The sequence below is a fragment of the Xenia sp. Carnegie-2017 genome, unplaced genomic scaffold (genome assembly GCF_021976095.1).
Source record: "Xenia sp. Carnegie-2017 unplaced genomic scaffold, XeniaSp_v1 HiC_scaffold_23, whole genome shotgun sequence".
NCBI classification, from domain to species: domain Eukaryota; kingdom Metazoa; phylum Cnidaria; class Anthozoa; order Malacalcyonacea; family Xeniidae; genus Xenia; species Xenia sp. Carnegie-2017.
The window spans coordinates 5,968,846-5,993,971 of record NW_025813486.1 but is presented as its reverse complement, the minus strand read 5'-3'; the positions used below and the strand labels follow the sequence as shown (position 1 = coordinate 5,993,971).

General features: G+C 35.2%; 2 protein-coding genes and 3 long non-coding RNA genes across 5 annotated transcripts; 3 read left to right on the top strand and 2 right to left on the bottom strand.

The window, feature by feature from the left end:
- The first annotated feature begins 366 nt into the window (after positions 1-366).
- LOC124447815 lies at positions 367-7,405 on the top strand. The gene is made up of 6 exons (XR_006948836.1): positions 367-381; positions 563-771; positions 1,438-1,499; positions 1,766-1,903; positions 3,953-3,959; positions 7,395-7,405. It is a non-coding gene; the product is annotated as an uncharacterized LOC124447815 (long non-coding RNA).
- Positions 7,406-7,616: 211 nt separating this feature from the next.
- LOC124448989 lies at positions 7,617-8,373 on the top strand. The gene is made up of 4 exons (XM_046999932.1): positions 7,617-7,855; positions 7,922-8,137; positions 8,227-8,277; positions 8,358-8,373. Exons 1-4 carry the CDS (start codon positions 7,686-7,688, stop codon positions 8,371-8,373), a joined length of 453 nt encoding a protein of 150 aa, XP_046855888.1. The 5' UTR covers positions 7,617-7,685.
- A 2,354-nt stretch (positions 8,374-10,727) lies between these two features.
- Positions 10,728-12,639, top strand: LOC124447812. Its single transcript, XR_006948834.1, has 4 exons — positions 10,728-10,832; positions 10,904-11,119; positions 11,197-11,368; positions 11,903-12,639. It is a non-coding gene; the product is annotated as an uncharacterized LOC124447812 (long non-coding RNA).
- A 1,190-nt stretch (positions 12,640-13,829) lies between these two features.
- On the bottom strand, positions 13,830-14,429 carry LOC124447817. The gene is made up of 3 exons (XR_006948838.1): positions 14,394-14,429; positions 14,165-14,319; positions 13,830-13,930 (listed from the first exon to the last, which is right to left on the bottom strand). It is a non-coding gene; the product is annotated as an uncharacterized LOC124447817 (long non-coding RNA).
- A 7,126-nt stretch (positions 14,430-21,555) lies between these two features.
- On the bottom strand, positions 21,556-22,727 carry LOC124448988 (serine/threonine-protein kinase/endoribonuclease IRE1-like). The gene is made up of 3 exons (XM_046999931.1): positions 22,724-22,727; positions 22,363-22,646; positions 21,556-22,283 (listed from the first exon to the last, which is right to left on the bottom strand). The coding sequence occupies exons 1-3, from the start codon at positions 22,725-22,727 to the stop codon at positions 21,639-21,641; spliced, it is 933 nt and encodes a 310-aa protein (XP_046855887.1). The 3' UTR covers positions 21,556-21,638.
- Between the last annotated feature and the right edge of the window lie 2,399 nt (positions 22,728-25,126).

Here is a 25,126-nt window from a genome sequence, read left to right as displayed (position 1 = left end):
GAAAATTGTAGTGTCTTAATTTAAATGACGTTCGTTCGTGCAATAAAGATATATGTTAAACCCAGTACGTGTGTTCTCTGTAGATACAAGCAACGTCTCTTCACAAGGAATTCCTACAACTAACACGACAAGAGAAAGACATTCTTAACGAAACAGTGGTGTCTTAGGCAAGCTTTTCTTACAATTCATTATTGCTTGTCTTGTTGTTACGTTTTCATTTACGTTCATTTCGTGTTGTTTGAAATGTTTTATTTTCTTCACAACTATCTGCAACACGTGATTACTTTGCAGATGCGCATGACCTTTCATCGCACGAAACGCCTTCGACACGTTTTATGAACATAACACCTGCAGGAAGACGTTCTCAACCAAACAATAATGGTACCTTTTGAACAGTATATAGTTTTTGAATAGCGTATTTATTATGTTTGTGTATTCAATTAGCAATTTGATGCGAGTTTTATTTGAATTTTCTTGTTAGCATGTTGTAAGGTTTTATATTTGTAAGATATTACGTAAGTTATACGTAAGTTGTTCTGTTATTTTCTTATCTATTTTGTAGGCTTCCAAAGATCACTTCTCACCAAACTGGAAACATTAATTGATAAGCAAGAAGAAGCGTTGTCAATATTGCGTGCTCTGTTAAGCGCTAAGAAAGGTGTAGACGAGGACGAAATTTTGGAAGATGTAGTACCTAATCCTTTAAATTCGGTTGAAGAACTTGAGGACCTATCTTCTAGTCTTGATGAAGAAAAGTCCAGAAGAAAGTCGGTAAGTTTTGGAAAGTTAACCACCCATACGTATTTAGTAATATTTATTGGCACTGCCTATATTTTATGCATGATTCTTTCAAGTGTTACGTAAAAAAAATGTGGCAAAGGAAGGCATAGCTCTTCCCCTTTATCGGTTTGAAAACGTGAAAACGATAGTTTCATTTGCAATTATGTAACATAATATTGACTTTTTTTCTACCATTTGTGTTTGAAGCGTGAAAACATGCACGTTTGTCAAAGTCTGAAACGTAATTTTAATGACCATTTTCGTGACGTTAGGGGGTCAGATTATCTGATGAAACTATATGAATCTAGCATCGTGTTTTTCGTGAGAGCATTGTCGTGCTGTTATTGATTTAAATACGTTACGTTACTTCAAAAGGCTCTTAGTAGTGTGTCGTTTTATTTTTGTTTAAAAAGTTTAACGAAGAAACAGGTCTTTCTAAAAGCTCTCACCATTTACTTTGGATGGTTTTGTTTTGCATTTCGAGATCAAAATGGTTATATATATATATATGTCTAAATTGAACTTTTCCATATAATTTATCTTTTACTCTCTTTACTAGCTGCAGTTTTTGGTAGCACTGTGCGCAAACACCTGTGCAAACAGTGTTAGAAGAATTATTACAAAGCTGGGAACAAATAATCTATGGTCCCAATATAGTTTAAAAAGCAGAAAGTCAAAGCGATCATTTCAGCACCTTGCCCTCTGCAAAGTTGTAACAAGTAAGCAAAATTAGACGATAATGTTTGCTGCAGCAGTACCATGTTGTGTCCCTTTTTTCTCGTTCATGAATTGGAAAAACAGCCATTTATGTTGCTCCTTGTCATAAGGAATACTGTTGCAAATTGTAAAAGCTAATACATTAAACTGTTTTGCATATGTCACTATAATGAATTGTTGTTTATCATTCAGCTCACGAAAATGATTTAGTGTTTTATCTATGCAATTTATTTAAAGTATGTCTTTTCTGTTTCGTTTCACTTGTTAGAAGCCAGCCTCAAAGCTCATAAAGGTTGCAGCGAGGCCAACGTTGAAGAGCAAATTGCCGAATTTTTAAAATATGCTCCAGGCAAGCAAGGTGGTTCCAGATTTAAGGTAACATGTAATTATCATCATAGATTGCTGGGTAAAGTATATAGATGCCATTTTTCCTTTGTTTGATTTTCTCAACTTAGACAGGGAGAATTTAACTTATTTTACTCCGTAATCTCATAGTTAACATATTTGTATTTTCTTGTCTGTGTAAGTTGAGAAAAATACACAATAACATTATTGGCATGTGCACTTAAAGAAAGTGAGCATGTGTCTTTCGTTGTCCTTCAATTATAAGTAAAGCAAAATGGAATGGACACATATACATAATGCGTACCTTTAGAAACGTTCATTTTAGTGCAGGTATTAGATTTGTGCAAGTTTTAAATTTTGTTAACTCAAACTGCATGATTAAATTTATAATATACAATTTGCTTAGCGTGATATTAAACAATTATTGAATGAAATAGTATATGAATTAAGACTTATGAAGGCCAAGGTTTGTTCAGTCTACCAACGCTGAGGCAGTTAGAACACATTGATGCCTTGATAATTCTTTGTATTACGTGAAAACCCAATGCAATAATTGTTGTATTATTTATATAAAAAAGCAAGTGTTGGTTAAATGTGAAAAAAGTGCCGTAACGATTAAAGTTTTGTTCACTTGTTTTGTTTCTCGTGCGTATGAGATGACGTTGTAGCGCAAGATAATTTCTTATATCCGACGTACGTACCTAGTGGCATTCATATAAGTGGATTTATTTGATTGCTTTAGGAATAAAGTAAAAATACTTTATCCATCCACAGCAGACTATTGTTTATCCAACTAAGATGCGATTCCCACTGGTTAATCTGCCAATCTTAAAGACAAGCGAACTATAAACGACGATATATCAATAATATCATGGTAAGAATAATATTCTTATTAAACTATTCACAACTGCAAAAAATCCCACAAATCCTTAAAGGCATAATCAATTATTTAAGTAAACTGAATGAGTAATTTAACATAGTTTTTCTTTTGCAGATGAATAAAACCACGCCACCATTGAGCAGCCCAATTTCGACATTAATTGATTAAAAAATTTTCCTAATAAAAACATGGAATTTTTTCAGCATGCAAAACAAAAGTAAAAATCCTAGTTTTCTGACTATCTGTAGATGTTGCCGTTTTCATGCCGTAGACGACATACGAGAGATGCTGCCCGTCGAATCGGCGATGGCTGACTGCAAAAGTCCATCTAGTTCACTGACTTCCACAAGCGCGCTCGTGACTTAACATGCCAATGCGGCTTGCGCAGCTCCTGTTGCAGTGTTGGCAACGAAATTCTCCCGAGTCTGCGACAGTGGAGGCGTTCCTGGTAGCGTGACGCCTTGATCGTTTAACAGCGTTGCTCCGCCGCTTCAAATCATCCATCATGTTGAGACCGTTACGTGACTTGTCTCTCCAGTCGCATCAATCCGCCGCTTTTAGCTGCCAATTATCTATTGAAATTTGACATGTTTTCAAAGTGTATTTGAAAGAGTCTTTCCAACGCAGGAGCGGACGACCAGTACGTCTCTTTCCTTCAGCGAGCTCTCCAAGGAGTAGCTGTTCGGGTAATCGATTATTTGCCATGCGAGCAACATGACCAGCCCACCTTAGCTGCATTTTGTCGAGGGTAATCTCAATGTCCATGGAGTTGGCTCTCGTCAGAACGTCGTCATTCGTTACTCTTTGTTGATAGTAAATGCGGAGGATTGCGCGTAGGTGACGTTGTTGTAGCCGACGGAGACGTGTGACGTGTCTACGGTATAACGTCCATGATTCGGCACCATACAAGAGAGTCGACAGTACCACTGCATTATACACGGCGATCTTTGTAGTAACTTTAATGTCATGCGAAGACCACAGACGTTTCCACAGCCTGCCGAATGACGAACTGGCACACTGTATGCGGTTGTGGTCTGTCAATGGAGCAGTCGCTGGTGACAGTACTGCCAAGATACTTGAAGGATTGAACGTTTACGAGCGGAATGTCATTGACAGTGATCGGGGATGTTATCGGTGATTCTTAGCGCAGAAAGTTATTTCCCAGCAGATTCCAGAAGGAAGAGAAATTTAAAGTACATTTGAAGAAAAGGTCTTGTGCTTCCCTAAAAGAACCGAAGTATCAATGTTGGAACCATGTAATCATGAAGAGGCTGACACACGATTGATGGTGCACTTGTTAGATGCAAGTGACTGCGGCCACCAGAGGATTGTTGTAAGAACAAATGATACTGACGTATTGATACTGGCCATTTCAATTGTGAAAAACATCAAAGCAGAAGAATTATGGATTCTTTATGGCACAGGAAAGCACTCGTGTTATATTCCCGCGCATACAATAGCATCGACTATCGGACCTGACAAGGCATCTGTTCTACCGTTGTTTCACGCTTTTACGGGGTGTGATACTGTTTCCTTTTTTGGAGGTCGAAGAAAGAAAACTGCATGGGATGTATTGAATGTATTTCCAGAGCTAACATTGGCGTTGCTAGAGCTAAATTTGTTGCCAGAAAGGATTGATTGTTCGTCCTTGCAGGTAATTCAGAAACCGCCAAAGGCATGTATTATCTATGAAATAAGGTCTTTATTATGATTCATATGTTTTGCAGGTGATTGAGCGATATGTGGTCCTCTTATACGATCGTACAAGTAATGTCACCAGAGTCAATGAGGCTAGACAAGAGTTGTTTGCCAAAAAGTCCAGAACACTGGATAACATTCCACCAACCCAAGAAGCGTTTCTCCAGTACACTAAGCGTGCATTGTTGCATGGTGGATTTTTCTGGGGGCAGTGCTGCTTGAAAGAGCAGGTTATACCAACTCCGTCAAGTTGGGGCTGGTACCGTGATGAAAATTCTTGGTTACCAAAGTGGACAAATCTCCCTCAAGTTAAAGATGCCTGTTATGAACTTATTCGTTGCGGCTGCAAAAGTTCATGTTCTAGTCGTTGTAAATGCGTCAAAGCACACTTAGTTTGTACTCGTTTGTGTAATTGAGGGGGTGATTGTCAATAACATGAGGGCATTAAAATCATTTTAATATTACTGTTCTTCGTTAGGCGCTTTTCCAATGTATTTAAGAAAGAGCAAAAGCACTAAACAAAAGTGCTGAGTCAGCACTTTTAAAACACTTTTAATGTAGAATATTTCAGAATGTACTGCTCAAAAGCAAAAGTTGTAATAAAGTTTTTTTATCGTCTTTAGCTGTTGTATAAGAATATACAGGGAAATTGCAGATTTCTCTGAACTTTATTTTTTTTACTACCGATGACGTCATCAAACACGACATTCGCAGAACTCGTTATAAATGTAAAATATGGGCTGGCCCTATATCAAAATTTTGTGTTACTAGGCATAGTAAGAATGTGAGAAAGTTTCATACTTGTATCATCAAAGTGAAGAATTTTGTCATTAACATGTCTAGGAACGTACAATTTATTTTACAGTAATGCTATTCAAAAACAGATATAGTCTTTAAAAATTTCTACCAATTTCTCAGGCATAGACTCCCCTAGAGACCCCCATTCAAACCTCTATGTAATGAGTTAAGTTAGAAATTTGGTACTACAAGTGACAGTTCGTAGATATAGAAAAGCTCAGACTTTAAACCATGCAAGTTTATTGTAAACCTTTACCCATCTCCACATACAGTGCCAGCAAATTCACCTTTTGAGAAAAAACTCAAAATTATTTTCTGCCAAAGATTAAACAAAGATTATTGGAGTAAAAATTTGCGATTAAGGACAGCTTAATGCCATTATTGTTTATTAGGCCTTTCACTAAACTATTATCTTCTGTAAGTATATGCAAGGTGTGCTATATAGCAATTCCCAGTAGCATTGTATTTGCCAATACAAACAGAATGTAACCAACATGCCTTTAATCATATAATTAAATGAATGTTAAAATTGGTTCACCTGTCATGCTTACTGGTCATGATAAATATCTTTTCATATGATCAAAACTAGTTTAAATGTAAACCTGAAATAATTTAGTTTACAAATTATAATGATCATCAGAAAAATTACCTAGTGATCATGAAAATACTTTTCTGTTTTGCCTAATTTCAAGGTTTATCTGCAAACCTAGGAACACAATTTTGTTTTATAGAAAAGGCTTTTCATACATCAATAGCCCTTAGGAGTTTCTGGCAAACAATCTGGTATGAGCCGTAGATCAACACACCTTGACATCTCTACATGAGGTGTTCAGTTAGAAAAGGGGACAATATGTGACATGGGACAACATTTCATGTATGTGAAATACTTAGGTTTAATACCATTCCAGTCAAATTGTCAAAATAAAAAGCTTCATGGATCAGAGAGACTCATAATCACAGGTTATAGTAAACAGCTTCTCATGTAATCAATGTTAGTTTTCTCAAATCTTAAACAATATGTAGTATAACTGTCCAATGATTAAATGATCAATGGTCATAAACTGAAAAGCCCCAAACATTTGTTTATGATAAAGTAAATAATAGTATGGCGCCTTATGGCTACAGATTTTTTGTCCATTGAAATACAATTGAAGGAATGCAGGATTTCGCTGCCACATAAAGGCCAAGATTCCCCAAACATTAAAGGAATCATAGCTAAAAGTCCTTCGGCAATAACAATTTTAGAAGCATCAATCTGCTTACCATACGCCACATTGACATAAATTGCGTCACATACTCGCATAAATTGACTTTGATATTTTACATTCATGCAGACACTTCAGTTGTCCTTTACTTAAGATTGTGGATGTAAATTTCTGCTGATAAAACTCAAAACAATTTTGGCTTGCTTTTGAACATCAATGACTGCAATGTCGCTCGCGAGATCGTCTTTGCCAAGCATTTACAATTCATCCATAAATTTTTCACCCTCTTGAAAAAATTCACAGTGTGGACAGCAGCATTCACGTCAAAATGTGAATTTGTAAAAGATTCCCTAAATTCCATTTGATTGTAGTTTCAGTCATGCTTTAGAAAATTACTATGAAACGATCAAACATTCAATTCAGACAGTGAGCTTGACTATGTTAGTTCAGTTGGCCATCAGTCGAAATCAGTCAAACCAATAACAGTAAGGCGAAAATTTAACCAATCCGTCCGGCCACCCCGCTTATCGGTCGAGACTATTCCATATCGTCCACTGATCTGGCTATTGACCAATAGAATGGCTTAAATAAGCGTTTTTGAACTCCGTTATCCGTCGAAACAGTCGAGCCCCCCCGCTTATCAGTCGCCCGTTATAATTCCATATATGTTAAAATCCACTGATCTGTTTACTAAGTACCAACGTATTTATATAAGTTTTCATGTATAAAACAGAATTTTGACGATGAAATCCGGGAATGACGGAAATTTAATGATCACAAAAATTGTAATCATTAAATTTGATAAATAAATTTGGAACTATAAACATCAGTCGCGTGACTGATTTGACATACCCTAGATCCGCCCCTGAGCCTTGCGCTTTAAGTGCCGAGCTTGTGACAAGTAAAGGTGAAAGGTTTATCAAAGATTAATCAACTGAATATTCTTGTTTTTAAGGACACATGCAAGCTAGAAGACAACTTTATTTTATTGTAATGCCTATAGCGTAAAAATAAGACGTACCAAGTTTCAAAGTCGTCCGCGAAATATTTAAAAAGATATTTAGGGTTATAATCGGTAAAAACACGATATTCGATGACCATTGCTAAAACGCCATGAGATTGTTTAAGTCTGGGAACTGGGAAAGAGTGACGTAATAGTTGACATAAACAAGCTTCGTTCTTACATCGTTCTACGACTTGCACGCAATTCTTGCACGGCTTTCGGTAGTTTGCTATTACTGTTTTTTATTTAACAAAAATTAATGGATTCTTCTGAAGAAGAAGCCGATTATGATATTGTCGTCAATAACAATGAGGTACAACCTTACATGTTTGAGCCTTTGGCCAACGCGGAAGGTGGTCATAGTAATGACAATTCTTCGTCATCGGAAAGCGAATATGAATACATTCACAGAATTGGAAATGTTGAATGGTTAGTTGCATTTTATTGATGCTTCATTGTTTTTCCCAAAGTAGAAAGAATGTTTTTATCTTTTAGGTGCGAGTGTGGCTTTTGTGTGGTCATGAGTACAGGACGGGAAAGTATATGTTGCCAAGAGGTAAACAACACTGATCCTCTGATACATGGCGATCATATTTGCATCACACAAGAGGAAGAGTTTGCCACAGTATGTACAAACGAAGCTGTCTTAAAAACAGCTATGGTCGTGTACACACATGACATTGGACCTATGCCTGAGAGTGAAGAAAACGAGTAAATATTACCTTAGAAGTGTAATTACGTTTATGTCGACAAGTGTATAATGCCGATAAGTATCTTAGACAAAATTTTGTATCGTTCAGAGCATTACGCTACACGGCATACCGAAAGTGGACGGCTTGGGGGCATGGCAGGTTGGGAAAAAAGTACCGACTACCCATACCTTCTTGTGCTGTGGACAAAATCCGGAAAGCATTTCTTTCGCCTTCTGGAGAATACAAAGGATTTAAATATGCTCAACACTACTGAATGGTAGGGCTTATGGCGTATGACAAAGTCTGTTCATTTGTAATTATGTTTATTTCATGTGGGACGTTATTTCTTTTTATTTATTAAAGCGAGATTTATGTTGCTTAATGGCTTCAGCTTTGCTGATTTTTGATTTGTGGTGAGTCAATGGGACAGGTATTTCTTTCACTCCTCTTCGTTTGCCTCTCGTTTTTTTTCATAGATTAATAGTGTATGCTAAGAAATCTCTTCTGGCGAAATTTTAGCGCAATGTATTTCATGCTGCTCGAGTTACGTCGCGATAAAACTTGAACTTTAAGAGCCGCCATTAAAATGTGCCATATTTGAATTTTCAAGAAGGAAGGTGCTTGTGACGTCATAGTCTTAACTCGCGGCTGTTTACAATATAACACTATATACAAATAGAGATTTAAAAGGTTGTATATCTCAATTTTTTTAACATGCCTTCAACACGCTGTGTCGTGCAAGATTGCAGTAATACGTCTGATAGAAGTACAGGCATTTCATTACATAAAAGCCCAAACGGCGAGTCTTTGAGAAGAATTTGGGTTAAATTTGTTCAGACGAAGCGCGCAAACTTTAATCCGAGTTCGCGCAAAATTCGATTTATGATTTGTTCGAATCACATCTCGGATGATTGTTTTGAGCGTTTATTCCATTTGGGTGGTATGACTAGACGGCTCAAACCTGGTGCCGTACCTACTATTTGGAAGAAACCACAAACACCAACAACGTCAAGAGAGCGGCGTCAGGTTAGCACAAGTTGCAATTATTATATACTTACACATATTGCAGATGATAAATTTTCACAATTTGAGAGAACCAATAATACATCCAGGCAAACTTTCAATATATAATATACATTTATACTAAGGTTTTAAAGGAAATACAAAATGAAGTGTCTGTATCATGCGATGACCTTTGGTCTTTAAACCTAATGAAGCTGCTTGAAGAACAAATTCGTTCAGGCAAACTTCGTTAAAGCCAGGATGATCCAAAATGCATTTCCTTTCATCGATTTCGAACTGATACATTTTACCACGGCATTGCTCTATTTCCATGCAGCATCGGCACTCTTGAGGGTTGACAACAAGATCCAACGAACAATGGCCACATTCACACCTTTAATGTTGGCCAAATTGTATGTTTCCATAAAGTTATCATAGCTAACGGCAGACGATTCAGATCAAAGTAACACACTAAGAATGACATCTTACCATGAAGTAACATCAACACGGGCATCAAAACGATCTTGCAGCATGTCTTCAACCCGCCGTTCTTCTGCGACTGTAGCTTCGTACTCAGCAATTTCATCGGGCGAACTGGCGAAGCAAGCGGTTCAATATTATCGATAAATGGCAAAATTTCCGAATTAGATTCGTTCAAATATGCCGTCACAAATTCCGATGAAGAAATCGATGCGTTTGTCTCGATCGAAGACTCAGAGAGCGAGCTAGATCTCGATTAATTTGACATTTTTTTGCTCTATTTATGTTTTTCTTTGTATACTTTCCAATGTGCGCTTCTCTCCGTGTTAAGACTATGACGTCACTGACCTTTGCTGATTGCAAATATTCAAAATGGCCGATTTTAATGGCGGACATGAAAATTAGACATTTCAAATGTTCATAACTCCCTCGTTATATTATTATTTTTGCTTAAATTTTACGAAAGCAATAATTGATATGTGTTTAAACTATTGAATGCTAAAATCGATGATTTTTTAACGTTAGGTTTTCGTCATAGTACCACTTTAAGTTTATGTTTACAACTATTGCAACTTATTGCTTTTGCAATGATGACTTTTTTAAGTAATCATACACTAGTCATAATTATATTACCATGCTTCCATTGATCTGTAGAAAAAATGGGTATGTTTTGGTGCAAAAAGAATCACCACTCGGTGGAAACCTTCGATGGATGAAGTCTGCTTCTGATAACTGAGTTTTCCAATATCTCTAATGAGATACTTGGACTCAACAATCGAAGACAGCTCAACATAAGCTTTTGAACCTAAGATCAGAAGTTAGTTAACAAAAAGAAAAAGAATGTTGATGTTACTTTGAAATTTATTTGCTTACAATACCTTTTTTTATCCACATTCTAGGCTCTAACATATCATGTTCACATTTTGGGAATACATCACTATGTCCCTCATGGATGTCACATATATGATTGAGAACTGACAACCACTTTGCCTTGACAAGTTCTTCATCACCATTGCTGGAAGCAGCACACCAGTATACATGGTTGGAAATTGATTGGGCCCAATTCGACGATAATTTGCAACCACTTTTTTTTGATGCTGCTAAAATTTTCATGTTTAAACTGAACCGCTAGCTAGTAGCAATAATGTTGAAACTGACGAAGATCTGTCTTCGTCGTCGTCAACGGACAGCTCATCTGACGAATATACTCACAGGATTGGATATACAAACTGGTGCGTTGCTTTTTTTCATGATTAACATTTCAGATCACGTCATAAAATTCTTTTCTTTATTTTAATGGCAGGTGTGAGTGTGGACACTGTGTGGCGATGACAACCGGCCGGGAAAGCATTTGTTGCCATGAGGAACCGAAGACAGACCCTAAAATTCATGGTGACCATTTATGCATCACAGAAGAACAAGAGTTTCACATGGTCTGCATCAACGAAACAGTCGTTAGAACAGCTATGGTTGTATTCGTTCACGATCACGGGGCAATACCAGACGCTCCAGAAACCGAGTCAGTTTCAGCTTTTTTGATATCTCCTCATATATCGACAATAATTTGCTTATGTTTGATTTTGTTTTGTTTCCCAGAACTTTGCGTTACACTGACTATAGGCAATGGACAGCATGGATACATGGAAAGCTTGGCAAGAAATATCGACTTCCTATACCATCCTGTGCTGTTAAAGAAATAAGGAAAGCATTTCCTTCACCTTCTGGCATATATAAAGGCTTTGAATATGCACAGCATTTATAAATACCTGTGAGTGTTAGACTTCAGTTTAGTTAAGATTGAATCGTGAAGTATGTTGTTGCACTGCTGTTACTTTATCAACTTTTCTAACTCTACTAGTCAGTGGATCTGGTATTTTTTGTTGTCTTTCTGTTGCAATTGCTTGGTTTAAACTGGAATTAGCATGTCTGCACCTTATCACTTCCTCCATTAGTTGTTTCACATAGTCTGTAAAACAGGGGGAGAAGATTTAAACTGAGAAGTGCAAGAAATGTACCATCAGTAGAACAATTATTTGGCTTTTGAGTGCTAAAACTTGCCCTTACCATAAGTACTATCAATTTTAACACCTTTGATGACTCCACATGACTGTCTTGATTTGGGGTGAGACACTTTCCACATTAATTCCCCATTTTCTTTTGTACGCCTTTGTTCTTTACTTCCATTTTCATTGAAATGGAGAGCAGCAATCAGTAATCTAAAAATTTAATTTTACTTTTTAGTGTGCCACCTTGCAATCATTTTCAGTATGAAAACAACATTGTTTATTGTTTGTTTACCTAGCTTGCATTGCCTTGTAAAAGAAATGTGTATGCTTTGGTGCATATAGTATAACAACTCGATGAAAACCTTCAAGAGCTGATGTTTGTTTCTCATGGCTGGGCTTCCCAATATCTTTCATGAGATACCTGCTTTCAACAATCGATGCCAATTCAGTAAATGCTCTAGATCCTTGGAAAAAAGATACAAAATTTTATGGTGCCCATTTATGTCATATGTTGACAAATAACACCACATTGTGGCATTGGCTGGCAATTGAAGTGTGTTGATAAAGAAAGTATCAATTACTGTAAATAACTATTATGTCTTATACCAGAGCATTTAGGATTAATTTGTACCTTTCTTTATCCATAAGCGAGGCTCAAGAGTACCACGCTCACATTTTGGAAATAATTCGCTATGACCATCATGAATGTTGCAAATGTGATTCAGCAATGATAGCCATTTAGCCTTAAGTAGTTTCTCATCACCACCACTACTTGCAGCACACCAGTAGACATGGTTAGATATTGACTGTGCCCAATCAAGTAGCAATCTACATCCACTCTTCTTACCGGCTGCCATTACCTTTTTTTTGATACCTGTAGAAAAAAATAGACACTGTACATTGGCTAAAAAATTGTAATGCAAAACATAGCAATAATTGATCAAAATATCATGAAATTAAATGCATTTAGAAAAATTCTAAAACTTCTTAATCACTTGGTAATTTATGATTATAAAGATACTCTTTGATCAAATCAGGAAGTACTTTATTTTAAGACCCATTGCTGTACTTTGAGCAGCTTTCGATAGCCTTAATTTTACCTTTTGCCACATGCCAGACATCAAAATAGTGCTTCACTCCTGGCTGTTGGGTTTTCATGTATTTTTTAACTTGGCAATGCCTGTCTGTGATAAGATGACTCACTTGAAGATTGTGTGACTGAATAAGTTTAAAAGATCTTTTCAGTCCTTCCAATTCCATTGCCCCTGAATTTGCAACTTCATTTGACTGTAATAGATATATTAATGTAAATAAAATCATACAGTGTTTGGGATATGTATGTCTGCAAGTATGCATGTATGTTGGTGTATATCACATGATTTAGTTACACACATTGTATTCCTGTTGTATAAGTACATATTACACATTTCCTAAAATGTGTTTGCATACAATACTGTTTTGAATACAATACTATAAACTAATGAATTGAGCTAGTTACCTGAACTAATTGTGTGTCTAGAATTTTATTGCTTTCTAAATCCATGCAGCTGTATGAGCAATATTTTGCACAATAGCCTGGTGAATCACATCGTCCATCACCCCCAATAACAATTTGCTTTCCCTGACGCTCTGTCATCATAATAGTCTGGTGCTTTTTCCAAACATTCAAAACACTTGGAATAAGATATCCACTTTGTATATAGTTGTAGCATCTTTCAGTAATGAACTGTACATTTGCTTGTTGAAAATATTGCAGGATTTTAGATGGGCTGTTACCACTAAATAGAATACTGGCAGATAACAAAAGATTACCCAATGGCATCTGACTATGAGTAGGTTGACTATTCCAATTATTAAGAAAGCCACATGAGCATTTAGCGATGATGTTCACCATGCTTCCAATGCTTCTGGTTGTTATCTTGCAGTGACCACCACAGTGTCGACACCGAGAGAACAACTTTCTTAGACAGCTGTCAAAAACTATATATTTTTTTTGAGTAACATCATTTTCCCTATAACATGGAAAAATTACTTATTTTTTATATGAATGTTATCTTGCTCTGTAAAATACTTGAAATGAACTTATGTTTTGTGTTATCTTATTTCAAAATGATGCAGACTAACTTACTCGGCAATTGATGCTTCATCATCTAACGATTCAAATTCGCTGAAACTAAGATATTCATCTGTGGTACTGTTGTTTTCCGAAGTTCTTATTTCAGCATCTGATAGGAAATCATCATCATTGTCGTTTTCATCTACGGATAAACTACCTTCCGTTTGAGTGCTTCTTGCATTTGTCGTGATAATTTCGGTTTCTGTCCCTGTGCAACGGAATAACATAATTAAGGAAACACTTTTCAAAATGTTTATTTTCCGCTGAGTTCATGTAAAAAATTAACCTTGAGACGTCACTTGTGCATTCGTTTGTGTGCGTTTGCTTTTTGCTTCGACTGGGATTTTTATATCAGATTGACATTTTACATGTCTGCGTTTCTACATCATCAAGCAACAGTTTAGGCTTTTGCACAAAACTAAACTGCATTGCATTCCCTTACCACTTTGTCAGTTTGTGTTCCATTGTCACTTATGTTACATTTATCTCTTGAGTCCAGTTGTCCACTCAAAAAAACGAACATGTTTTTGATGTATTTTCGTCCTCGTCAGGCTGCTCAATGTTTTCCACGGAGTTCTCAAGAGCTTCGTTTATTATCTGAATTGTATATGCGTTTTTTTAAAGTAATGCACTATAATTACATTAAAAACTGCTTGGCTACAAGACTTTACCTCTAATTTTCTGCGCTTTGCATACGCGTTTCTAGTTGCGTCCGGTTTCCGTTTATCACCAACTTTCGACCTCGAATAGTCGAAGATCGTTGGTATTGCGTTTTTCTTTAACCTTAACCTGGTTGGTCGCCATCCTAAAGATTTCAGGACTCCGGGGTTTTGGACAAAACAGCAGGCTTCAAAGTGTGCCAAAAAGAGCTTTGACCTTTTCGAAGGATTCCAATCTTTCCTTTTCACCTTATCGACCCATGCTTGGCGTAAAGGATTTTTAGCGGGGAAACTGAAAAACCCAACTTTTTCCGCCTTAGATTGGTTCCTAGAAGAACCGCTTTTGCAGATAAATGCCACACAGTAAACCATCTTAAAATAGCCGATCAAAATCAAACTTTATTTATGAATTCATATTTTCCGCTTTCTCGCGTGAAATGTCAATGGCAACTATTACGTCACGCCGAGTACTTTCCGACGATAAACCGACGGAATATTTTTTACTTCTATTCAAAAAAAAACACAAATTCACACGTTGATATCTCTTAAAATAATCATGGGATTGTTTTCAAATTTCGTTTCAATAGTCTACGCAATATATACATTTTATATGTCAAATAAACAGAAATATGAATTTTGCATTTCAGGTGACCTTTAAATAGTCGCAATGTTATTAAGAAACACAAAACATGGCATTATGCTATATTTATGTTATTCAGTAACATTTTTACTATTTAACCTTATATTACTCATTTTAAAATGAAATTTCAATAAACTGGATTTTTTGATTGGTTCATATTTCATTGGGCTGTAGGAAAACCATATAAGGATATTTAAATATGATAGTCTTGATCGAAAAAAAAACCTTAAAGAAGGCCCTGTTAGCTGCATCTCTATTTTATAAATAAATATTTCATCCAAGTATTAGAGTGTTTTTTCCTTGTTGATAGAAACCTCCAAAGAGACTGTTAGTACTTTTATTGCACAGAGTTTCACAATCTTGACAATGAATGATGTAACTATAGAGCTTGTGTTTTTATACATTCCAAATAATCTTGAAGGATTTATGAGAATATTTTAAAATATTACTAAATTATTAACACGATGAGAATATGAGACTATGAAACATGAAAATTATGTTGAAATTACAACTCAATTTTAAACTTGCTTCATGCATTTATGATTTGTAGACATAATTCAAATGCAGTTCTCCTATTACTTATTTTGACTTAGGCCCTGTTCACACGATACCGGATTCGTCTTGTACCGGATTCGTCTTGTACCGGATTCGCTGAGCAATCCGATACGAAAAATGCACTCTGTTCACACGATGCCGGATTCGTAAGACGATACATAAGTTTTTATATCGCCCCAGTACTTGTGCGTGCAATCGATAACGACGATGGTTGCTAATTCAAATATTTCGTAAGAATGAGAATTTTTTTTTGAACGATAACTAAGTAGAGTTTTTTCTTAGGCGTATTAAGGTTTTTTACGAATGGGCGCAAGGACTGGAAGAGTGTAATGTCCAAATACGACCGAATATATGTTGCCATTACAATAATACTAGAAAGAAGCTTTTCACAGTACGATAATACATTGTTAAAAGCTTAAACATGCCATGTTGAAGATATATTATATTTGCTGGCGGATTATTCATTTAAAACATAGTTTGTATCGCTATGTTTGCTTTCATTTTTGAAAAATCGCACGGACTTCTTAGTTGCCAAAGTGGAACGTATCGGATTCGAACGTTCACACGACAACGGAACGTATCGGATTGGTTTTATACCACTTCCACAGCGGAGTCAAATCGCCCCGGAAAAAACGATATAAAGCGTATCGGATTTCAGCTAAGCCGTATGAACGCAAGGCCTATCCGGTACGAAAAGTAATCCGGTATCTAACTAATCCTGTATCGTGTGCACAGGGCCTTAAGTACATACAGAAAAAGTCAGTGAGATCATTGGCGAATCAGCACATTTACAGATAAATATAGCAACCAAAAGTTATTTGAAGATTTCTTTTTCAAAAAAAACAAAACAAAATAAAATAAAAAAGCACTTTTGCTGACATAATTAGCCATAAGAGTGCGTAGCGCGCGGTCAGTTATCGTAAAATTCTGGATTGCTGCTACCACCGAGCGAACCTTTCCTCTAAGTCTCACCAATTTAGTCAGGTCACGAACCTGACCAACATTATAGCGCTTTCTTAAATAATAAAATAGGGACTTTGTCGTGGGGACAAATTTGAAAATAATTCCAAAGATAGAGAACACCTTAGTGAACGGTAAAAGTAATATAACAAGTTGATAGTTCTTAAAAGAACTGTTTTAAGTAAAGAGCACTAACCCAATAGTTCTAAATTAAACGACACGATGCATTTCGGCTGACTACTCCTCAGGTGTCAACGTCTGCTAAATGAAAATTTACAATCTACCGATATTAATAATGCCAAGAAAGGGTGTACGTCATCTCTAAAAGGGGAGATAACGCTCAAAACAGGAATAAATTAAAGACATAAACCTTTTGTCGGCAGAGGACGGGATTGGTTAACTTAATTAAAACAGCCTCCATGACGCGTAACTGAAAGAATGAACGGCATTTCTTAATGATTCTAAAATTGTCGTCTGAATAAGAATCAGCAAACTCGGAGTTATTCAAGAGATGTTTACCTATCGCGGAGTCACATGAAACTAAATTACTTTTCTTACAATCACGTTTTGGTTGTGGTCTTGAGGGGACCGTTCCATTTCTGATTGAAGTTGTTACATGCTGTTCGATCCTAACACCCAACCTTAGAGACGTTCTACCTACATAGCGAGCATCACACTCACATTTATATTCGTAAATTACATTGCTTAATGTAAGAGATTCTTTGTGGTAGGTGGTAGAATAGTTCTTTTCGAAAATAGAACGATAGCATGGCTTGCAAAAAACAAATTCTCCGTAATATTCTTATTTTCTCTTTCAATATCATCACCTCCATAAAAGTTTGATAAACACAGGGCGTTTTAGCTGGTCCAAAAGGCCTGTTCTGCTCATTTTTTGTGGATGAAAAAAGTTTATTAAGCCTTTTTCCGGATATCCATTTGAGAGAAATATCTTTTTCAATAAGTTGAGATCACCCTCAATGAACTCCTCTGATGACAGTCTAAGCACTCGCTTTAGTAAACACTTTACTAAAGAAATCAAGAGTTAAAGCGTGTGTACAAACCCGTAAAAGTTGCCTTGCGATGAATGTTGTTATGAATTGAACATTGCGTATATACACAAGAACATCCATAAACGCTAACTGACAATTTGATTCATGTTCAGACGTTTAATTTAAAGAAGGGTGAAAAGAATAGAGTTTATTTAAAAATAATTGGCGATTTTTGTAGTTACGAAGAAGGGAAAAGGTGTCGTCAACATAACGTTTGTACCACGGCACATCTGGAGGCCCAGAAGAGGCAAACATCTTACACTCATAATAGCCTACGAAAATATTAGCAAGTACTGGTCCAAGAGGAGAACCCATAGCCACCCCATCAATTTGTTTGTACATGTTATCTCTAAAACTAAATTTAACTCCTTTAGTAGCTGCTATCATTAATTCTCTAAAAGCCTCCTTGGACATGTGTGGTACAGCCATGTCCGTGTGAAAAAGATTATCAATACAGATTTCGATGGTTTTGATGGTTTATCATTATAAATACAGATTTGGAGAGAGAGTGAATATTTCTGCAAGCGCAACAAATGTCGAAGTGAGATTTAAAGTTATGCGTCCATTTTGGGGTGATGTCATGACGTACGACCGTTTTAACAAGACCTTGTTAAAACCATATACACCTGACATCTTCCGATACCAAAAAGCAAAAAATCGCACATTTACTCTTAATGGTAATCTTTGTTGGGAGGCAGTAATGGGAGTCAGCAATGAGTATGGATAAACAAAAGTAATGGGTTATATATCAACTGATGAAATTTATTGCCCTCAAAGAAATTCAACCTGCTCAAATAATGAAAATTTTGCGTCAAAGACCCAACAACACTCAATTCTCGACGATATAAGCCAAAAGCAGTTGACCAGAAAAAACATTAAATACTACATATTACTCCAAAAGTTCGTGGATCTCAAAGATGATCGTAACTTACTATTTAAACGAAAGAAAAGTCACAGAAGAAGTAAGTGGTAATGGAGAGAGAGTGAATATTTCTGCAAGCGCAACACATGTCGAAGTGACATTTCAAGTTATGCGTCCATTATGGGGCTACGTTATGAAGTACGACCGTTTTACAAATACCTGGTCGAAACCGTATACACCTCATATCTTCTGATACGAGAAAGCCACTGGTCGCACATTTACTCTTAATGATAATAATTGGTGGGAGGCAGTTATGAGAGTAACTGATGAATACCACGAGGAAACAAATGAAATGGGCGAAATTTAGAAAGGTGAAGAACTTTCTATAATCGATTAATAATTCACAATACGTAACGAACGTAAGCTTGACACATGTGTGCTATTGGCGTTTATCATTTGAATTCCAGCTAACAAATTCCCTGCAGATATCACTGAAAATAACATTTGTTGTGTTTTGAAGTATTGTACTTGCAGCCCCTAAATAATGTAGTAACTATATAATATAATATGAGTGTATTCTCCGATTGTGTACTGGCGATAACAATAAACTACTCGATCTTTATCATTTCCATTGCGTGTTGTACTCCATTGTACTTGGAATCAATCATAAGCCGTAATGAAAAAGATACGTGCCTACACCTAGATAATCGTAAAAATAACACAGAATATAAAATAAGAATTAACCAAAATAGCTCAAATAGAGTTAACTGCAAAGTATTTTAAAATAGAGATATAACTGCTGTAACTGTTGTAACCGTCCTCTACTGAATGAAACTACATTTATATAGTTGAAATGACCTTGATTCTTCAACAAGTCTCATTAACGTTTTTTGAATTTTGCAGATATCGCCAGCGGAAGTAATGATTGGGAAACGTTCTGTTAACATAGAACAAATAAGTGATTGCTGAACTAAATGATAATTGACCTCACCTGAGATTAAGTTTAACTGTAAATACAACGTATAAATCATCATTATTCAAATGATGGAGACAGCAATGGCTCTCACATAATGATTTTTAATAAAATAGTTTTCTTTGGACAATTATCTTATACAAGTATGCTTTTGTGTATAATGTAATAATTAAATAGTAATTTTTTATTGCTCTTCGAAATTCTGATTTTTTATTATTCTTAGAAATTGTAATTTTTGATTGTTCTTAGAAATCATATGTTAAGGATATTTTACAGAAAAGCAAAAGTTGGGAAAATTGTATAGTTGGCGGTTCATATTCATATATGCATGATTTGTTGTCTTGAATTCTTTTGAAATTCATTGTTTTTAACGAATTATATGACATGAATATGTGAAAATCATACCCACCATTTGATTATCAAACTCTCTAAGCCCATGTCTTTAGCATGTATCATAATAAAATAATGAGAGTTTTACCCATAAATTTGCTTTGATGCAACCTTTTGTTGCATATTGTTTCCAATTGTAAACTTTATACCTCCCTGCATGCATTATAACCGTAAAAGGAGTAAATTATTTACAATTTGTTCAGGTCTAGTTGTGTTTGCGTTTATTGTGTAGATAGCTAACTTGTGCTAAGGGTATTTGCATCGTCTAAGATTGTCAAACACAAAGTGAGTGTTGGAATTTTAAGTTAGTATTTTGTAGGTGTTTGTAAATGGGAGAGTATTTTTCGAGGGTTGTGGTAGCTATAGCAGGCTAAAAATGGTAAAAACACAGGCTAAAAACTTGTGTTCTACACTATACTAATTACAGTAACTAGCTATATGATAAATTAGACAATATATTTATGCTATGTTACAAGTGAAAATTTAGTATAGTATTATAAACATAGTTTAGGCATTCGATCTTGCCGAATACGAATGTTTTATCCCCACCAGCATGCACCCCCATCTTTAATCTTACGTCCCTAAACTCATGCGTGAGAAAGATTAAATCCTACAAAAAACAGCTTTAGTTTAAATTTGAAACGCTTAGCTCAGCAGGTGTCAAATAAAACAAAGCGTTGACAAAAGATTAAAAAATAAAGTCACTAAAGTGAACGAACGATGTAAAATGAGACATAAATATACAGAAAGAGAAAAAAAAGATTAAATTTCCAATCCTTAATTAGTCTTAGTAAACGGAAAAAAGTTTTTCCGTTCATGCTTATTTTTACAAAATGAACTTTAATACATAATCAACTTTTAGTGACTATTTCATTGACATTTTCAAATGTTAAACTTTATATGCGCCGAATGCATTAAAGACAAATGAAAATAAGATAAAATTCCTCTAAAAGACTGCAAAAACCATAATTTGTATACGCACAAGATTATACATTAGAATTGCAAAGACTTACATGCTAGCATTGGAGTAAAAAGAATGGAATACAATACTTCATTGGTATTCTCCATTTCTCAAAGTAAGTAATTCTTACGTTATTAATTTTTGTCATTAATTTTGCTGGCAGTATATTGTAAGCTGACATTATCTTCTATCATCTTATTGTATAGAAATTCTTATCAAGAATAAATAATATACTTGAATAAAGTTCTCCGAGCAATTAACAAGAATGGGCAATAAGTCCTCAGAACAATGATCAAGGATGGGACAGTATATACTATGTATTATAAAGTTGACTTTAAATGTCATACGTCCTTAACAAAAGCAATTGAGAATAAAATTTAAATAATCAGATATTATATCATTCAATAATGTAAGCTAGATGTAGAAATGTGATTATACATCATCCAAATACGTCGTGAAAAGTGTTTTGCTACTTTACATCTATAAAATAAATCCCTTAACTACTGTATCGTTGATTTCTTATTTGTTTTCCTGACAGTAAACTTTTCATTGTGGTTCGCTTTCATTAAAAACTGAAAAAGTTTTTAAGTTCTGGAATGTTTTTCAATTCGCCATTTGACCAGACAGCCGCACGTACCCGAACTGGGATTTAAAAAAGAACTCTTTAGGAACATCGACTTTATAAAATTGATGGTTTTAGTGCTGGTCGCAATAAATCGATCTATCAATGAAAGCCAACAATCAAAATAATGATATACGTATAAAATTTATTTGTCTTTTCCAGTCTGAGTAAATTTTATTTTACACGGTATATTTCCTGTTCATTTGCCTTTTCACAAACTGTTTTTACTGTTTAAAAACTGTTTATTATTGATGTGGTTTCCTTTCACTGAAAATGAAAAAGTTCTTGAGATCTGGATTGTTTTTCAATTCTTCTTTTGACCTCACAGTAGCATGCACTCGAACAGGGAGATTGGGGAATTTTTTGAGAATGTACGCCTTGTGATCGCCAATCTTATAAAATAGTTCTGGTTGAGGTTTTGGCCGTGGTCGATCGTTCCAATGTTGGTTAATATTTCGAATAAGTCTTAAACATTCTGTCCATGAAGAGTCATATGTAAAAATCTTTCCAGTCACGACGTCCGTTCTAAAATAATCATAAATATCACTGTCTATTTTACTTTTCCAATCTGAGGATTCACTATTCAATTGTTGAACGACACTACACAGTGGATCATTTGTCTTAATCTGCTGAAGATTTCCAACTTTACATAATAAGTCAAATTTCTCGTCATCTGACATAAGAAATGGGTGTTTTAACGCCACAGTAGCCGATTGTCTGTTTTCTGGTTGTCGATTTAACATCCACGATAGAAGGTCTTTCAGTGCTTCATCCTTGATTTCGTCCAAACCAACAGGGTTTCCATTTAACATATTGTCCAATCTATGCCGTTTAGTTCCAAACGGGTGCTTTCCTTTTGTTGCAATACAATAAGTTACCATTCCTGCATTCTAAAAAGATTAACAATGTAATGTTACAAATTCACTTTATACATGCATGTCGTGCAAATGGTTATATTCCTGCACCTACCATTACATCAGACTCTTTCTTGTACCGTCCTTTATCGACTGTATCTTTATCTTCACAATATGATTCAGGAGCAATCCAATACTCAGTTCCCGAGTTAGGCTTGCTTTCATATGTCGTACAATCATTATTCAATATTCGACTAATGCCAAAATCAGCTATCAGAAATTTGCCTTGTGAATCTCGAAGAACATTGGTGGGCTTTAAATCACGATGAAGAATAGGATTTGGGCCGCTATGAAGATCGGCTAATCCTTGCAAAATTTGTCTGAGAATTTCTGGAAGAGCTTTTTGAAGATCATGTAAAGTAGACGATTCTACGAAACTCTCCAACGATTCTTCACATAAGTCTAATATCAAATACACATATTCAGTTCCAGTCTCTTCCTCTAGGAAAGAATAATTCACAACATATTTCGACTTTCTTGCGTTGAATTTATTCAAAATTTCTTTTTCGAGTAGCGCAAGCTGGATGTAGCTATCTCGATATATTCGTTTCACTGCTTTACCGTAACCATCCTTACCCAGTCGAAGAAAAACACGGGTTGCATCACTTCCTTTGCCAATGCGAAACTCTTCTGAGAAAATTACTCGTACATTGCCCACCACTTTAACATCAACACTGGAATTGCGTCCACATTCAATCAATTTTAAAAACGATTCTCTATGTTTCGTTGATTCATCAATGTATTTCCACTCTTGCAATATCAATTCTAAAAAAAATAGATAAAACATTACATTCAAGGGTGAAAGAATGGAAATTAATACGTCAAAATAGCTTGAACTTTCCCAATCAGGAAAAGATATTTTTAGCTACCTCACATTTTGGAAAAAACTTATTAGCAACCATTAGACAAATCATAAGTTCTTTAATTGTACAATCAAATCTGGCAACATTTGAGATTAGCTTATACCATACAATTAATCAGAAAAACTTCTTTTTGCAGTAATTTCATATATTATTTTAAAGAAATAACCCTACGTTTTTCGAAAATATTAAATATAAATTTATAGAGCATATTTTTTAGAGTCTAAAAATTTGTTTACAGCAGAAAATAACAAAATAGCTTAATTTAACTTTTCTTTCCGTTCTCGACACTCATCTTTTAGATAGACTATCTTATGTTTGATACCAATTATGAACATTGAAGTTCGATCAACAGCGAAAACTCAACAATTATTCTCTCAAACCTTGTGTGAACATCATTAAAGTGCCAATGAAACGAAAACTTTCCTAGTTACATAATATTTACATTGACCAGAACTTTTGAAATGAATGCTTTCTAAAACTTTTTATGTATGACTCTTTCATTCTAAAATTACTGAAGTGAAGTCCTTGCTATTACAAATTTATATAACTTGTGACATCATATTGCATGCAAAATGAGTCGCTGCCATGTTTTAAATGCACTTCATTTTCGTGACAACTTTACATTGATAATAGTAGGCAGTATTTTATATCATTAACACATAACAAAGAAAGACACTCTGCAAAGTTGAAGTAGAGTATTATCAAATGTACCGAATAATTCTAGTTCTTATTATGCAATGTGACGTCAAAGTTAGATGTATCGAACATAATAAAAGCATAAGTTAGTAGAGAAACTCCGTTGTCATATTAAAATTTCTGTTCAATAAAAGTACAACACAGGCTGCAAAATTTTCATTTTATAGGCATTTTAAGCTTTAACTGTAAATTATCTGACACGTACTGTTTCTCTTATTCACCTTGGTAAAGTGAACCTCGTTATCTTTATTTCTGTAAACTCAAGCCCTACCTCCTGTTTTTCTTATTCTCGTGCAACATTGCTGGTATTGTTTTACCTTTGGCAAATTGAAGATGGTTTTTGCATTTTTCAATTATTTTACTAAGCACATGATGGTTTATTTACAAGAAACAATTTGTCTGTCTTGTGTCTATTGTGTCAGGGTTTTCGTTATCGAGAAAATTTCCTTTTGGATGAAATTTATACTCGCGTAGATAATGAATCATGCAATTCAATAAATATTTAACACCACAAAAAAGTAAGTAAGCGATTTAAATTCTTATCATATCTTTCAGCCCTCTCGATAAGCTTCTTGTCTGTTTTAGAAATATGTGAAGGAAATCATGATTTTGTACTGCTAAAGTATAAAATAATTGACAAGATAAGCAACACGAACGACGCAAGCAAATGATCGAACTTCCGGCTTTAAATTTTGTAACATCTTTTTTGTATTTTATGTGGGATGCAGAACATTTCAATTGTCTTTGGCTACCACAATCATATTTTACTAATTTGAAAAATTTTCTCGTATAATAGAACGCTCCTTTGGAGATCTCTTATTAATAAAGTTAAAGAGAGCAATTGAGCAAATAATTTCCATGCTTTCACATAAAATTTTCAAATCAATTTTATATCTAGCCAAGTAACTGTCTATTTATTGGTGTATTTGTTTAACTATACTTGCGTTATGTTAAATGTAGAATACGTTGGTATTCACAAGAAATCAGTGGACCACAATTGAAAATATGAATACCCCCTTCTCCCACCCATTAAACATTCTAGTCTCGATCCTCTATACAGTGGTGCGTGCTACAATATCTGAGAAAATATGATACAGGCATTGAGTTCTGTCAGCAAGATTTTATCAGCAGCGTTATCAAACACCCCATCTCCTACCCAATTAACGTTCTAGTTTTGCCCCTCTATACAATGGTCACTGATACAATATCTGAGAAAACATGATATAGCCATTAAGTTCTGTAAGCAATATTTCATCAGCA

Excerpts from the sequence above, each read along its gene's own strand:
- LOC124448989 (XM_046999932.1), top strand. The coding sequence starts at position 7,686 with ATGGATTCTTCTGAAGAAGAAGCCGATTATGATATTGTCGTCAATAAC. Across the intron at positions 7,856-7,921 it reads AGAATTGGAAATGTTGAATG|GTGCGAGTGTGGCTTTTGTG; the intron begins GTTAGTTGCATT and ends TTTATCTTTTAG. Across the intron at positions 8,138-8,226 it reads CCTGAGAGTGAAGAAAACGA|AGCATTACGCTACACGGCAT; the intron begins GTAAATATTACC and ends TGTATCGTTCAG.
- LOC124448988 (XM_046999931.1), bottom strand. Across the intron at positions 22,284-22,362 it reads AGAAAGAGTCTGATGTAATG|AATGCAGGAATGGTAACTTA; the intron begins GTAGGTGCAGGA and ends TAATCTTTTTAG.